The 17,507-nt window shown below is 34.5% G+C and overlaps 2 protein-coding genes across 2 annotated transcripts; one reads left to right on the forward strand and one right to left on the reverse strand.

The window, feature by feature from the left end:
* Positions 1–1,171: 1,171 nt before the first annotated feature.
* On the reverse strand, positions 1,172–8,625 carry LOC129760911 (uncharacterized; the record flags this gene model as incomplete). Its single annotated transcript, XM_055758592.1, has 4 exons — positions 8,583–8,625; positions 7,043–8,277; positions 3,091–3,129; positions 1,172–1,210 (listed from the first exon to the last, which is right to left on the reverse strand). Coding segments are annotated over exons 1-4 (1,356 nt in total), but the record flags the coding sequence as incomplete, so codon positions are not given.
* Positions 8,626–11,616: 2,991 nt separating this feature from the next.
* LOC129760910 (uncharacterized) lies at positions 11,617–16,665 on the forward strand. The gene has a single exon (XM_055758590.1). It carries the CDS (start codon positions 11,617–11,619, stop codon positions 16,663–16,665), a length of 5,049 nt encoding a protein of 1,682 aa, XP_055614565.1.
* Positions 16,666–17,507: the final 842 nt, after the last annotated feature.

A 17,507-nucleotide genomic window follows, 5' to 3' on the forward strand; every position in this document is an offset into this window, starting at 1 on the left:
AGTGTGCTGTGCTGATGTACGGTGTTTCTTATTCATTTCCGCAAAATCAGAAATCTGACGACAGATGTCCACTTTAGATTGGAAATTTTAGCAGGCGCTTCCGAAACCAACATGCATTTGAAGAAGATCATACGAATAGGAATCATCTGTTGTTCGTATTTGCACTGACAGATGTTCCATTCTTTATGGTTTGCTTCGATGAGATGTTTTTCATCGCTTTTAGAAAGTTTTCATTCATTGGATTAATCGGTTTATTTTTTCTGTTGTTTACCTTTGAGGTGGTCCTGTGTAGAGTAGGGTCAGTTCGATTTTGAAATTTGTTTTGTTTCAAACAAAATTTTTTCATCCAGCATTACTTATTTCGCTGTTAGAACTGTTCGATCCCAAGCAAGGCGGAACTAAACAAGCGCATGCCCGTTATTTCAACGTGGGGCCATCGCCGCTTTGAGGGTTGGAAAAATACATAAATCCTAATTGGAACATTTGGTGATGTTTTGTACTCCATTTGATCCCGACCGAGTCAAGATTCTTCATACGATGGTTTTGTGCGCTGTTGCGTTGAAAAAATTTGGGTAGGAAGGTAGGTACGCATGGGATAATAACGTTAGCTCATACGTAGGAACGTGAAACCCTTCACGTGCTGCGTTTGATATGTTTTGGGGGGTGTTTCGGGATATATGATTCCGTCGGGGGTTGTTCACCCTACTATGCACCAGAAGTATATTCTGGTTGAACGCAATATGGGAAATTAGTTTTATGTTTTAACATAGCAATTTTGCCCCTTACTATTATTCTAAGATCGAGCTAGTTTTTTTTGGACATCCATGTGATGTATTGTCAAAAACTCTTTGAAATGTGATTTTCTTAAATGTCTTTGTACATCATTTTTGAGTTAAACATTTAGTAAAAAATAAATTATTAATACCCATTATGTCCACCTTACTACTTACCCAACCATGTGATTCAGTTTAATCTTGAAATTGTGAATCTTTGAGTCTTTTTGTAGGAACTTATACGGAATATTTATTCAACCGTTACGTACAATCATTAAAATCACAAAAAATAAAATCTCTAGTGAGTGAATAAAAAAAAAAACAATCAAACAAACAGAATGTATTCTCAACTTAGAGAAATTAATTTGATATTAAATCGATCAATCAAATATACTCACTTTGATAGAACCATTAGACCCGGAACTATGAACCATTTTCTGTGAAAGGAAAAAAGCAAGATTTATTAGAGCAGTTTTGGCTACTGGGCATCTTAAATAATACTGTATTTTTTCATATATTATTATATTATTATATTATTTCATGTAATATTATCTTCGAAAAAGCGAAAGTGTGTAGTTGAAACTGATTTTATTAACGACTCAACAATGTAAAATGAATATTATAGATGTATTGAGAAATTACCTGCTTTCTGCTTTATCTACGCACGTCAAAATGAAAAGAATTACGAAAAAGATAAAATTGAAAAATAAGTCAAAACATTGATCAAAATAACAAAACTTATAAAAAATAACAAAAATTACCAAAATCACAAAAATTACAAATATTACAAAATTTACAAAAATTACAAAAATAACAAAAAATTACAAAAATTATAAAAAATTACAAAAATTACAAAAATTACAAAAATTACAAAATTTACAAAATTTACAAAATTTACAAAAATTACAAAAATTACAAAAATTACAAAAATTACAAAAATTACAAAAATTACAAAAATTACAAAAATTACAAAAATTACAAAAATTACAAAAATTACAAAAATTACAAAAATTACAAAAATTACAAAAATTACAAAAATTACAAAAATTACAAAAATTACAAAAATTACAAAAATTACAAAAATTACAAAATTTACAAAAATTACAAAAATTACCAAAATTACAAAAATGACAAACATTACAAAAATTACAAAAATTACAAAAATTACAAAAAATTACAAAAATTACAAAAATTACAAAATTACAAAAATTACAAAAATCACAAAAATTACAAAAATTACAAAAATTACAAAAATTACAAAAATTACAAAAATTACAAAAATTACAAAAATTACAAAAATTACAAAAATTACAAAAATTACAAAAATTACAAAAATTACAAAAATTACAAAAATTACAAATATGACAAAAATTACAATAATTACAAAAATTACAAAAATTACAAAAATTACAAAAATTACAAAAATTACAAAAATTACAAAAATTTCAAAAATTACAAAAATTACAAAAATTACAAAAATTACAAAAATTACAAAAATTACAAAAATTACAAAAATTACAAAAATTACAAAAATTACAAAAATTACAAAAATTACAAAAATTACAAAAATTTCAAAAATTACAAAAATTACAAAAATGACAAAAATGACAAAAATGACAAAAATGACAAAAATGACAAAAATGACAAAAATGACAAAAATGACAAAAATGACAAAAATGACAAAAATTACAAAAATGACAAAAATTACAAAATAACAAAAATTACAAAAATTACAAAAATTACAAAAATTACAAAAATTACAAAAATTACAAAAATTACAAAAATTACAAAAATTACAAAAATTACAAAAATTACAAAAATTACAAAAATTAAAAAATTACAAAAATTACAAAAATTACAAAAATTACAAAAATTACAAAAATTACAAAAATTACAAAAATTACAAAAATTACAAAAATTACAAAAATTACAAAATTTACAAAAATTACAAAAATTACCAAAATTACAAAAATGACAAACATTACAAAAATTACAAAAATTACAAAAATTACAAAAAATTACAAAAATTACAAAAATTACAAAATTACAAAAATTACAAAAATCACAAAAATTACAAAAATTACTAAAATTACAAAAATTACAAAAATTACAAAAATTACAAAAATTACAAAAATTACAAAAATTACAAAAATTACAAAAATGACAAAAATTACAAAAATTACAAAAATTACAAAAATTACAAAAATTACAAAAATTACAAAAATTACAAAAATTACAAAACAATCAAACAAACAGAATGTATTCTCAACTTAGAGAAATTAATTTGATATTAAATCGATCAATCAAATATACTCACTTTGATAGAACCATTAGACCCGGAACTATGAACCATTTTCTGTGAAAGGAAAAAAGCAAGATTTATTAGAGCAGTTTTGGCTACTGGGCATCTTAAATAATACTGTATTTTTTCATATATTATTATATTATTATATTATTTCATGTATTATTATCTTCGAAAAAGCGAAAGTGTGTAGTTGAAACTGATTTTATTAACGACTCAACAATGTAAAATGAATATTATAGATGTATTGAGAAATTACCTGCTTTCTGCTTTATCTACGCACGTCAAAATGAAAAGAATTACGAAAAAGATAAAATTGAAAAATAAGTCAAAACATTGATCAAAATAACAAAACTTATAAAAAATAACAAAAATTACCAAAATCACAAAAATTACAAATATTACAAAATTTACAAAAATTACAAAAATAACAAAAAATTACAAAAATTATAAAAAATTACAAAAATTACAAAAATTACAAAAATTACAAAATTTACAAAATTTACAAAATTTACAAAAATTACAAAAATTACAAAAATTACAAAAATTACAAAAATTACAAAAATTACAAAAATTACAAAAATTACAAAAATTACAAAAATTACAAAAATTACAAAAATTACAAAAATTACAAAAATTACAAAAATTACAAAAATTACAAAAATTACAAAAATTACAAAAATTACAAAAATTACAAAAATTACAAAATTTACAAAAATTACAAAAATTACCAAAATTACAAAAATGACAAACATTACAAAAATTACAAAAATTACAAAAATTACAAAAAATTACAAAAATTACAAAAATTACAAAATTACAAAAATTACAAAAATCACAAAAATTACAAAAATTACAAAAATTACAAAAATTACAAAAATTACTAAAATTACAAAAATTACAAAAATTACAAAAATTACAAAAATTACAAAAATTACAAAAATTACAAAAATTACAAAAATTACAAAAATTACAAAAATTACAAATATGACAAAAATTACAATAATTACAAAAATTACAAAAATTACAAAAATTACAAAAATTACAAAAATTACAAAAATTACAAAAATTTCAAAAATTACAAAAATTACAAAAATTACAAAAATTACAAAAATTACAAAAATTACAAAAATTACAAAAATTACAAAAATTACAAAAATTACAAAAATTACAAAAATTACAAAAATTACAAAAATTACAAAAATTACAAAAATTACAAAAATTACAAAAATTTCAAAAATTACAAAAATTACAAAAATGACAAAAATGACAAAAATGACAAAAATGACAAAAATGACAAAAATGACAAAAATGACAAAAATGACAAAAATGACAAAAATTACAAAAATGACAAAAATTACAAAATAACAAAAATTACAAAAATTACAAAAATTACAAAAATTACAAAAATTACAAAAATTACAAAAATTACAAAAATTACAAAAATTACAAAAATTACAAAAATTAAAAAATTACAAAAATTACAAAAATTACAAAAATTACAAAAATTACAAAAATTACAAAAATTACAAAAATTACAAAAATTACAAAATTTACAAAAATTACAAAAATTACCAAAATTACAAAAATGACAAACATTACAAAAATTACAAAAATTACAAAAATTACAAAAAATTACAAAAATTACAAAAATTACAAAATTACAAAAATTACAAAAATCACAAAAATTACAAAAATTACAAAAATTACAAAAATTACAAAAATTACAAAAATTACAAAAATTACAAAAATTACAAAAATTACAAAAATTACAAAAATGACAAAAATTACAAAAATTACAAAAATTACAAAAATTACAAAAATTACAAAAATTACAAAAATTACAAAAATTACAAAAATTACAAAAATTACAAAAATTACAAAAATTACAAAAATTACAAATATGACAAAAATTACAATAATTACAAAAATTACAAAAATTACAAAAATTACAAAAATTACAAAAATTACAAAAATTACAAAAATTACAAAAATTTCAAAAATTTCAAAAATTTCAAAAATTACAAAAATTACAAAAATTACAAAAATTACAAAAATTACAAAAATTACAAAAATTAGAAAATTTACAAAAATTACAAAAATTACAAAAATGACAAAAATTACAAAAATTCACAAAAATTCACAAAAGTTTCAAAAATTACAAAAATAACTTAAATTACAAATATTACAAAAATTACAAAAATTACAAAATTTACAAAAATTACAAAAATTACAACAATTACAAAAATTACAAAAATTACAACAATTACAAAAATTACAAAAATTCACAAAAATTCACAAAAGTTTCAAAAATTACAAAAATAACTTAAATTACAAATATTACAAAAATTGCAAAAATTACAAAAAATACAAAAATTACAAAAATTACAAAATTTACAAAAATTACAAAAATTACAACAATTACAAAAGATACAAAAATTACCAACAAAAAAAATTACAAAATTTACAAAAATTACAACAATTACAAAAATTACAAAAATTACAACAATTACAAAAATTACGGAAATTACAAAAATTACAAAAAATACAAAATTTACAAAAAGTACATAAATTTCAGAAATTACAAAAGTAACAAGATTGGCAAAAAAATGCAAAAATTACAAAACTTACAAAAATTTAAAATTTGGAAAAAAAATTACATAAATTCCAAAAATAACAAAAAAATCACAAAAATTACAAGTTTACAAAGATGACAGAAGTACCAAAATGACAAAAATGAACAAAAATGACAAACATTGGATAAAAATATCGCCCGTTTGTTTTTCCGTTTGATAGTGAAAATTCTCAATGCATTTAGAGCTTTATACGGTTAGGATTAAAAATGGATGAACATTGTATAGAGGGTAGGAAAATAAACAACATTAGTCGTATTTGAATATCTGATTTGTTACGAATCATGTGTTAGGAACGGTGTTCGAACTCCAAACTTCATATAAGTGTTCAGATTTCGTATACATTAAGACTTTTGAGCTGGAATTCAAAGTTCGATCAAATTTAAAAATAACATTTAATAAATTGTTTATTTGATAGATGCTGTTGAGTCTTCCTATCATATTTTTGAGATAATTATCATATTCATATTTTCATATTTTTGAGATAATTACGTCACTAGAGAAAAACAGCTGCCGTTGAAATAAAAAAAAATCTATTTTTCGTATTTTGAGCATCTAATGATGCCAAAATATGAAAAAAAAATCAATTTTCTAATCCACTGTGCAAATTTTTTCTACAGTGTTTGAAATAATTTTGGCGGTTGATCGATTGAAAAGTACGATTTTCAGGGTCATGAAAAAGTTTAAAAAAAATACATCTAAATGTACAACATACATCTTTCTATATCGGCTTTTTCAGCCACTACGTGATTTTTTTTAGCAATAGATGGCTGATTCTTCGACCTTAAATAACATGAAAACATATTATCGTAGCTGAATATATTGTTTGAGTATCATTTATGAGTTACATAAGTTTTTGGTATTTGGGTGTGCTTGAAAAAAGTTACAAGCCACCAAACTTCCAATAATGTCCCATTGACACACTAGGACAGATTAGGGTGAAAATATACATTATTTTGCTTACATATGATCTAAAATGACCCCAAATCGACTCAGTCTACTCAGACACGTCTGTTGCTCACAAGAATAAATCAATGACTGACTTTGTTTTTTTTTTGTTTTGTCTAGTGTTGCCAAAATAACAAACGTTGCCATAGAAATTTATTTCATTTTATTTATCTTCAGTGTTGCCGAATACAACTAGGATTATTTTATTTTGTTTTTATGAAATATGATTTATTTTCTGCGTATCCTTCATCTAATCTCTACTGCAGCCTTTAAAATCTGCGCTTTCTAATTTGTTTTTCAGAAATACATCCTACACATCATTACAAAATCTATTGAACACCTGTTCAATAACTGGTGCTTCTACCCCTAACAATTTTCATACTAACCGTCGAATCCCGATACACCGGCTTGTAGTGCTCCTGCGGATGTCGTTTTTCAATGAGAAATTTATCCTTTATATTTTTACACTGCAGCTTCATCTCCTCCTGTAACTTCTGCTGAATTTGCTTCGGAATAGTGCTGCCACCGAGAAAACATCCCCCGGTACTACTACTACTACTTCCGGCCGCATTGAAAGTACTTAAACTGCCTCCACTAATCCCGGTATCGATGCTTCGCGCCCTAAAGTGGGTGGCAGTGGTGTTGGGATGCACTGGCGGGGTCGATCCCGACGGTCCTCCCAGTGCAAGGCTTTTTTCGAGTCGTTGTGCTAGCATCTGTTCGAGTTGTTTCGATGATTTCTGATACTGTGATATGCTTTGTATGTGCTGAGGTGGTTTTGTGATGCAGTTACTGCTGCTGCTCGATGTTGCAGCATCCCGTGATTTGTACAGCTCGAATGCCATCGTTTGACGAGCGATGAACTCCGGATCCCGAAAGCCACCGGAACTGGAGGAAAGCGAACTGTCAACACTGTCACTGGAAGATTTTATTCGAGTTTCTTCCTGCTTCCGGGATCCTTTGGGAGGTTTCGATTCTTCACTGAAAAGTTTTGCGTTTAACGTATGTTTGATACTATTGGTGGCACTGCTTAGGCTGCAACTTGTTCCGTTCTTCGAGTGCGCTAGGCTAGATGGTTGGGTCGTTTGTTTATGATTGTGCGAGTTTAGAATAATTCCACAGCAATCGTTCGAACAGCCCATGTTTGGCGAAGACGATGGAGTTGCTTTGGGTTGTTGGTCAGTGAGTCTTGTCTTGGTTGCAACCTTGCGGCTGGGCGAGGAGGAAGAAACTACCGCATTGCCAGCTCCACTATCGCCCACCCCTCTGTCTGGCACCGGGACGCCTGGAGGAGGGGAGGGTTTAGTAAATAGTCGTCTACTAACGCCGCCACTTCCAAAGTCGCCACAAATATCAGCCCCGTCAACGGACTTTGCAGTGGAGAAGTTTTTGCGAATCTGTTTCACCTTACTTCCGTTAGAACCGGAATTTATTGCACCCAGACCAGTTCCTGCGGCCACAACAATGTGGTGATGGTTTGGGGGTGGAATATTGATCGGCTTGGCTGGCAGGGCTGGTTTGACTCGAGGGAGTTGACCGCCAGTACCGTCTTCTGACTTGAGTTTTTTCTCGTCATGCTGCAGCATTTTCACCTGCCCAAGCTTATGGATGAATCCCTTATCTCGTTAATCTTAAAGTGCCTAAAACTCCTCTGCTTTAATAATGCTCTTCAGCAACACTCGTCTGCCATATAAATCGATATAATGTATACACACGCGACACTTCATACTCGAAAAAAAAACACTCATTTACTCGTACTTTTCAAAATATAACATTCCGTTCGGCTTTCAATTCAAAAATTTCCTCGTTATACTCATCACAAATTAGGCAATAGCAATTATCAAAATAAGCAAACGCGTACTCAAATATTTGTATAAGCTCTTCGTTAGGCACCGCACAGATCCACATCTATCGCACACTCTATACCTCCTAGTCCTTCGATTGGTATACAAAATATTCCCCGATGCATTCTCAGCTATTTTCGTCACTTTTAGTCCTTGGAGCTTCCACCTAGATGGCGAAAATGGCGCAGAACTGTCACTCGATGGAGGACGCAAAACATAAGAAAAGTCATCAAAGTGGGCGGAAAGACGGGGCCGTCGAACGCCAAAACATCCCGTCGCCAACCATGCCTCCGCCGTCGATCCTTTTTGATGATACCGCACACCGTGCGAGAGGCACGCCGCCTCACAAACATTGAAACGCTAACATGACTCTCGAAAGCTTTTCCTAAAACAAACCAGCACAATACTATTCCCAGTCTAGCGGACGGGCCTCCAAAAAACCACCCTCCCTAAATACCGTTGCGAATAACAACAAACAACACGTCCGTCCGGGTGTCATTTTTCCTCGGTGGAAGGTGAAAGGCTGCTTGCAACTGGAGGAATGTCCTCGGCGAAGGGAAAATCCTAGCGCAGGCGCCTTGAATGGTGGTGACGGCCGCCAAGTGACGTTTCGCTGTGGCGAGAGCCTGTCACACCTCAAACCACGGGAATGAAAGCGTTAAAAGACACAATTTTGTGTATGATAGATAGATTCGGAAAGCATGCTTGACAATTATTCAAAGGATATGAGCGGTGGTACTCAACTTTGAGCTTAGAAAGCGAAAGCTTACTATCAATACCTTGAATATTCGAAAAATTTAACATTTGGCGGTTATTTATGCATGTTTCTTTCAGAGCACGTGGTACTACTTATAATGAAAACGCCTAAAATTAGACCAACGCACGCTTGTTAAATTATCTCAGATATATCTATCTTGATTTGAGTGCTGTTCATAGAGGTATAAATTTATCATTGAAGCAATTCAAAAAGCAATCAACATTTCTAGTTTTATTATCGGCTATCAGAACAAAGTTTTGATCCGGGAAGAGGCTTGAATCAAAAATAATGGGTTGCAACTTAAAAGTGATACACTTCGTTTATCAATAAACTCAAACCAGTTGATATTTCTCTTCGGGAACGATTGCAAGATTTTTCTAGTGTTTCGATTTTTTTTTAAACAGGATGGAATGGGTAACACTTCTCAATTCTGATATTTTGATTTGTTGTTTGAGTGCGATGGGTGGTGGCTGGTACGGATCGTACGGGTCTCGGAATATTTAAAGTTTCTCACTTGAAACGTAACTGCCACTAATTGCCACCATACAATAATTTTTCTCCCTATCCGCCAGCCACCGCCGCCAGTCACCTCCGCTACAAGCCGCCAACCACCACCCATCGCACTTGAAAACATCAATATAACAGAATTGTAAAGTGTTATCGATTCCATCCTGTTTGAAAAAAAAATCGAAACAATAGCAAAGACCGCTCTAATTTTCGTCCAATAAGCATCCTTTGCGTTCTTTCTGAATTTTCGCGTTCTTTCTAAATAAAATTGCAAAATCAATAATTTTTAAATTCCTTGAACCTTCTCAGTGATTTTCAATCAGGATTCAGATCTAAACACAGTATAACTACAGTTTTGGCCTAAATTTTCGATGATGCACAGTGCTGTTCAATTTTCTTATACATTTGTTTGATATTTCATCATTTAACTACGATATTTAGATATTTTTTTTAATCTAGACTATTTCGAACATTTCAAAGTCAAGTTTTAAAAACCAGGACAGTTCAAGAATTTTTGTAAAATTAGGACGGTCTCTCGAAAATCAGAACAAATCCTGAAAAATCAGGAAACCTGGCACCTCTGAATGAAATAAAAAATTGTACTAAAAATATTGTTTCAACTATCCTCCGCCAGTCTACAATTGCTACACTAGCACCCCTAGTGGGGAGCTTCGGAAATATTTTTAGCTACATCTAGCGCCTACTAGAGCAAGCAGGAAGCTATAGCAGCACACTCTGGTGAGTTTTTTGTCCATGTTTCTTATACCCAACACATCATTTGAGTGGCGGTGCCTTCATTGTAATCTAGGGTTTTTTGTAGAATGAATTGCATTTATGATAAAGTGATCTTTTTTTCTACACATATACTGCCGTTGGACGCATAATTGTCACATGTGACATTTCGACGTTTTTGACTTTTTGATGCCAATCGTCATAATTTGATACGTATTATTAAAATTCTTTGTCGAAACATAAAGTTTATTCTAGAAATTTCAAGAAAAATTCAAAGTCAATTTGTCACACTAGGACAAATGGAGGCATAACTGTCACACTGAGACGATTGGACGCATATTTGTCACACTCAATTAATGAACGTATTATAACTTCTGTTACGAGCGCCAACTAGTCCTCCGAACACATCACTCCCCTATAAAAACTTTGTAAAATGCGCTGTCATCTTTGACAGAGGAAATTTGGTAGTATGTAAGAAGAAGAAATCGAAGTAGAAAAGGTGGTGATTCGCATTGCAAGTCGTGTAGCTAAAGTTTCATTCGACGCTTAAATACGGGAAATTAATTATATTCATATAGTTACGTTGGTCCTATTCGAAGGTATTACATAAATTATTTAGAACTATCATTGGAAAACATATTATGTAACAATAATTTAATCTCTAGCCAGGCTAAATACTTCTACTACTCTACTCCACGTTGGTTGCCTTCTGCAACAGATCAAAGCATCGATCGGTAAGAGTATTTAAATTACCGCCCAAAGGAGAAACTAACTTTCAATTCTATTACATATTAGTATACTCGCAGTAATTCAGCATAAAGATAGTGATCAAGCAATCAGGCGTTTAAACATAAAAAGTAAACGGTAAGGTACCAAAAAGTGTACTAGAATGCACCCATTCAATTCTAACCTCAAACCGTTATAGATCGCTCTCACTATTTGCTGATACGACATTTTATACTTAGTTGTGTGACGGCCGATCACTTACAGTAAGTTTAACTTAAAACAAACCTGGCTTGTATTAACCTTCGTTAATTTTAGGAATTTTAAATTTGTTCCAAAAGAATAAATTATAAATCGAACCACATCGCTGTCTCGCAACATCATTTAAAATTCTGTAATGGCGAGTACCGGATCGCAAGAAGGCAAACAAAACGAAAAGGATACGGCTTTGCCGGGTGTCACCTTTGGAAGAGTAGAGTGGATAGGCCCCGAACAAGCCACGGATAACATCGTAGCAGAAAATTTGCCCGCAACATCCCTAGCGCCTAACGCTAGCGCTTCAGGACAAAAGAAACTCGGCACTAGGCCCAAGAAAGTCGTTTGCCCAAAGTCAACTACAAGTAGAACTTCTAAACGGAACCCACTTCGAACGGTTCGAAAACGTACGGACCACCACTGTGGAACATGTAACGAACGGGATTCTAGCAAGATGGTTTTGTGTGACAAGTGCGAAGTGTGGCATCATTTCTCTTGTGTCGGAGTTACCAGTAACGTAGCCGATCGGAGCACTTGGATATGTTCAACATGCGACACTACGACAATTCAAACGGAACCTACTACCCTTTCGAACAGGAAACAACCCACCGGGAACCTTCACCACGGAATCGACTCAGGGCAACGAGTAGCTACTACGCTAAGTGATCGCAATGCTGGCAACAAGAACAACGAGCGACATGAGACCAACTCCGTGGCTCGCGTGTCTGTGAGTCAGACCAGCTCTCGAAGTGACTCCAGGCGGACGAAGGAACTACGCTTGCAAAAGCTTAAAGAGCTAACCGAACTGCAGCAAAAGTACATCGAACAAAAGTATGCCATTCTAGAGGAACCAGAAACGGAAGGAAGTGAGTTCAACGATGCCTGCTCCATTGACAAAATGTCAAACATCGAGCAATGGATGAAAAAAACCAATATTACGGGAAAAGGTGAGTCGGGATCAGTAGAACAAGACGACTGTTTTGAAGAAGACACAATGCGCCCTCCCCTCATTGAAAAACATCCAACTGCGAAATTCGAAGGTATAACAGCGAAAAGTAGTCGGCAGCAGAGCAACTTTGCTCCCGTGCGAAGCACGCATAGAAGGCTACTCGGTGACTTCAATCCAGAACAACGCTCAACTCCGTTAGCAACATCAGACATCCAACGAATTTCGAACTATGATCCCAACGAAGTATGCTTCCTCAACAGAAGTCAAATAGCCGCTCGACAAGCCATTAACAAAGAGCTACCTGATTTCGACGGGAGTCCCGAAGACTGGCCATTGTTTTTATCCACCTATCATTCGTCCACTCGGATGTGCGGGTTCACTAACGAGGAGAACATGCTAAGGCTGCGCAAATGTCTTAGAGGGAAAGCCCTGGAGGCTGTACGGAGTAGGTTGCTGCATGAAAATAATGTTACAGGCGTGATATCAACACTAAAAATGATATTCGGAAGACCAGAAACCATTATACATGCGATGATCGCTAGGATTAGGACACTGACTCCTCCAAACATTGACCGATTAGAAACCATCGTAAACTTTGCTTTGACGGTGGAGAACTTATGCGCCAACATTGAAGCCTGCGGTGTTCCCGATTTCGTTTATAATGCATCTTTACGAATCGAAATGATTCAGAAGCTTCCTTCTGTATTGAAACTTCAGTGGGCTAATCATACTAGAACAGTAGCGAGTCCAACGTTGCTGGATTTTAGCAATTGGTTGCACGGCTTAGCAGAAGATGCGAGTGCAGTTATGGTAACTGCCTCGATCCCCAAAACTCGACGGGAGAAAAAGGAAGGTTTTCTGTACCACCACGAGGAAAATAGCGAGGATGAATGTTCACCAGACGCTGAGAAGTTCGCAGCTTTTACCCATCAAGAAGCAAACCAGTCCAGAGTAAAGCCTTGTATTTCCTGCTCCGGAAGTTGTATTACGGTTACAAAATGTCCAATATTTCTCGCACTAGACCATGATTCTAAGTGGAAAATAGTTAAGGAGAAAAGGCTGTGTAGTAAATGCCTCAAAAAACATAACGGATCATGTAGACAACAAAAACAATGTGGGCATAATGGATGCACTCGCTTGCACCACAATATGTTGCATAAGCCAGATATCTCTCCCAGGGATTCTTCTACGAATACGGTTGAAGAACATAGCTGCAATGTCAACCAAAGACTTGGCAGTGGTGTACTATTTAGAATAATACCTGTCATTCTATACGGCCCGAAAAAATCGTTGAACACCTTCGCATTTATCGATGACGGGTCTGAGATTACATTGATGGAGGACCAGATAGCTAAAGAATTAGATCTAGATGGATCCACTCAGAGCCTTTGCCTAAGATGGACCAGCGGGACCCACCGAACCGAATCCTCGTCGCGGAAAATCAGTCTTGACATCTCCGGAACTGATGAACAGTCGAAACGATATCGAGTAGCAAACGTAAGAACCGTCGAGTCTTTGCAAATTAGGCCACAAACTCTGGATATGATGGAAATGAGAAAAAAATTCAGGCATCTTCAAAATATTCCCATTCAATCCTACGAGAATGCATATCCACGGATTATCATAGGTCTAGAACACGCTAAACTTGGACATCCTTTCAAAAGTCGTGAAGGCAATATAGATGAGCCGATCGCGGTTAAATCGTGTCTAGGATGGACAGTCTACGGAAAGTGCTCTAACAATCTGGGTACCACACTCTACGTGAATCAACATTCACTCCTGAAGTGCCCTTGCGAAAAAACTAACGATGGAGATCTCAACTTACTGATGAAAAACTTCTTCGCTATCGACAACTTAGGTCTAAATAAATCAAATAGCGTTATAATGTCACGAGAAGATCAACGAGCTATTATGCTGCTGGAAAACCACACCTTTCAAAATGGCCGATACGAAGTGAACCTGTTGTGGAAATATGATCATGCTCGTTTACCAGACAGCAAGTCAATGGCACTTAGTCGATGGAAATGCCTGCAAAGGCGATTGCAAAAAGATTCTCATCTATCCAAGATACTCGAAGAAAAGATGAACGATTACGTCGCGAAAGGGTATGCCCGTCAGCTTTCTTCTGAAGAGTTAGTAGAAGATCATCCCAGAGTCTGGTATCTACCTGTATTCCCTATAACCAATCCAAATAAACCCGGGAAAACCAGACTAGTATGGGATGCCGCAGCTAAGGCACATGGAATTTCGTTAAATTCTTTACTCCTGAAGGGTCCCGACCTACTGACGTCGCTGTTTGCCGTGCTTTTGAAATTCAGAGAATCTAAGATAGCCGTTTGCGGAGACATCCGTGAGATGTACCACCAGGTACTCATACGGAAAGAGGATCAACAATGCCAACGCTTTTTTTGGGGAAAGAATGACGAAACCAATATGCCATTAACGTATATAATGCAAGTTATGACGTTTGGAGCATGCTCTTCTCCCTGTACCGCTCAATTCATAAAGAATCGTAATGCGGAACATTTCAAGCACAAACACCCTGCTGCAACGTCAGCAATAATACACAATCATTACGTGGATGATATGCTTATCAGCACGGAAACCGAAGAAGAGGCAATCAATTTGGCCAAAGCCGTTAAAATAATCCATAGCAACGCTGGGTTTGAACTAAGAAACTTCAAGTCCAATTCAAGCTATGTAACCGACGCACTCGAAGGCCAATCGGAGTCAAACGAGACGAGCGAAAAGGATATGAACGTCGGAAGGGAAAGTAGTCCGGAAAAAGTCCTCGGCATGTGGTGGAACACGACGACAGATTGCTTCATGTTCAAGATGTCACCAAGCATCGATCCGGACATTCTATCCGGAACCCGGAAGCCAACCAAGCGCGAAGTTCTTCGCTTCCTAATGCAAATATTTGATCCATTAGGACTTATTGGACATCTTTTGATGTTTCTCAAGTGTCTTTTGCAAGAAATCTGGAGAACATCTGTAGACTGGGACGATGTTATACAGGACAACGAATATCAGAAGTGGAAAAGATGGCTCGAGGTATTCCCCGCCGTGACAACAGTTTCGATTCCCCGTTGTTATCGCAACCTTTGTACAATGGATTCCAGCACTGAAGTGCAAATGCACACCTTCGTCGATGCCAGTGAGAATGGCATGGCCGCCGCAGTTTATTTGAGATTTAAAAATAACGGCATAACAGAGTGCGCGCTACTGAGTACCAAAACCAGAGTGGCTCCGTTAAAGTTCTTGTCAATCCCCCGTTCCGAGCTCCAAGCCAGTGTCCTTGGGGCTAGACTGGCGAATTCAGTAAAAGAATCAATTTCAATAACGCTAAGCAGACGCTATTTTTGGACAGATTCCCGAACGGTCTTAAGTTGGTTATCTGCGGATCATCGTAAGTACAGCCAGTTTGTTTCACACCGAGTCAGCGACATACTGGAATCAACTACACTATCCGAATGGCACTGGATCCCATCCAAGTTGAACGTGGCAGACGATGGTACCAAATGGAAGAACCTCCCAGATCTTAGTAAAACCAGCAGATGGTTCTGCGGTCCGGATTTCCTACTGCTGCCGGAATCTGAATGGCCACTTCCGGAAGAACCGTTGATCTCTACAGATATTGAAATACGGCCGCACATACTTAGTCATAGTCTACCCCTGCCAGCTCTAATTCCGGTCGAAAACTTTTCCTTGTGGAAAACTTTGCTTCGTAAAACAGCCTACGCGCTTCGATATATTTATAATGCACAGAGACTAGCACAAAAGCAACCCATCCTCTCTGGACCCCTACAATCTGCTGATTTGTGCAAGGCAGAGCAGTATCTGTTCCGATACGCTCAAAGAGAGGCTTATCCCGACGAAATTGCGTTATTAAGTGCAGAAACACCCCATGAGAGGAAAAGCTGTATTCCTAAAAATAGCCCATTGTACAAACTATGTACCTTCCTTGATGAAAATTCCGTTCTTAGGATGCAAGGCCGTATATCGTCATGTCAGTACGCTCCGCCAGATGCACAAAATCCGATTATCCTCCCGCGTAACCATCATATTACGAAACTCGTAGTTGCGAGCTTCCATTATCGATATAATCATCAGAACCACGAAACGATTATTAATGAAATTCGACAACGCTATCATGTGCCAAAATTGCGGTCAACTTATAAGAACATACGTTCAAATTGTCAAACCTGTAAGAATCTACGAGCACGGCCTCAGCCCCTTTAATGAGCGAGCTCCCTGTTGGTCGACTAGCTGCCTTTTCGCGCCCTTTTTCGCATATGGGTCTCGACTACTTTGGACCCATGACAGTAGTGAACGGTCGCAAGCAGGAGAAACGATGGGGGGTACTGGCCACATGTCTCACTATAAGGGCCATACACCTACAGGTGGTACACACACTAACTACCAATTCATGTATTTTAGCAATACGAAACATCATGGCAAGAAGAGGAGTCCCCGTTTGCATCTACAGTGATCGAGGCACTAACTTCATAGGTGCCGACCGAGAACTTAAATCACTACTGAAGACGGTGGATCAGAACAAGCTTATGGAAGAATTCGTCTCTCCCCATACTCAATGGAAATTCAACCCCCCGGCCGCCCCTCATATGGGTGGAGCATGGGAGAGGCTAATACGAACAGTGAAAAACAATCTCGTCAAACTCAACCCGAACCACCGACCAAACGACGAGATTTTAGAAAACATGCTGATCGAAATCGAAAATGTCGTTAATTCTCGACCACTTACACACGTGGCCATTGAAGATGAAAATTCTCCTGCATTAACCCCCAATCATTTTCTATTGGGGTCATCAAATGGCTTGAAGCCTTGGGTTGCCCTTGACGACAGCTCATTGGCGGTTCGAAGATCGTGGCAGTTCTCACAGATCATGGCCAACACATTCTGGCGCCAATGGGTGCACGATTATCTCCCAACTCTAACACGAAGAACTAAATGGTTCAATGATGCAAAGCAAATCGAGGTCGGGGATATTGCGGTTATTATAGATCCAAATCTACCACGGAACTGTTGGCCCAAAGGACGCATCATTTCTACGCATCTCTCA

This window comes from Uranotaenia lowii, unplaced genomic scaffold (assembly GCF_029784155.1).
Source record: "Uranotaenia lowii strain MFRU-FL unplaced genomic scaffold, ASM2978415v1 HiC_scaffold_826, whole genome shotgun sequence".
NCBI classification, from domain to species: domain Eukaryota; kingdom Metazoa; phylum Arthropoda; class Insecta; order Diptera; family Culicidae; genus Uranotaenia; species Uranotaenia lowii.

Coding starts and splice junctions, on each gene's coding strand:
- LOC129760910 (XM_055758590.1), top strand. CDS start 11,617: ATGGCGAGTACCGGATCGCAAGAAGGCAAACAAAACGAAAAGGATACG.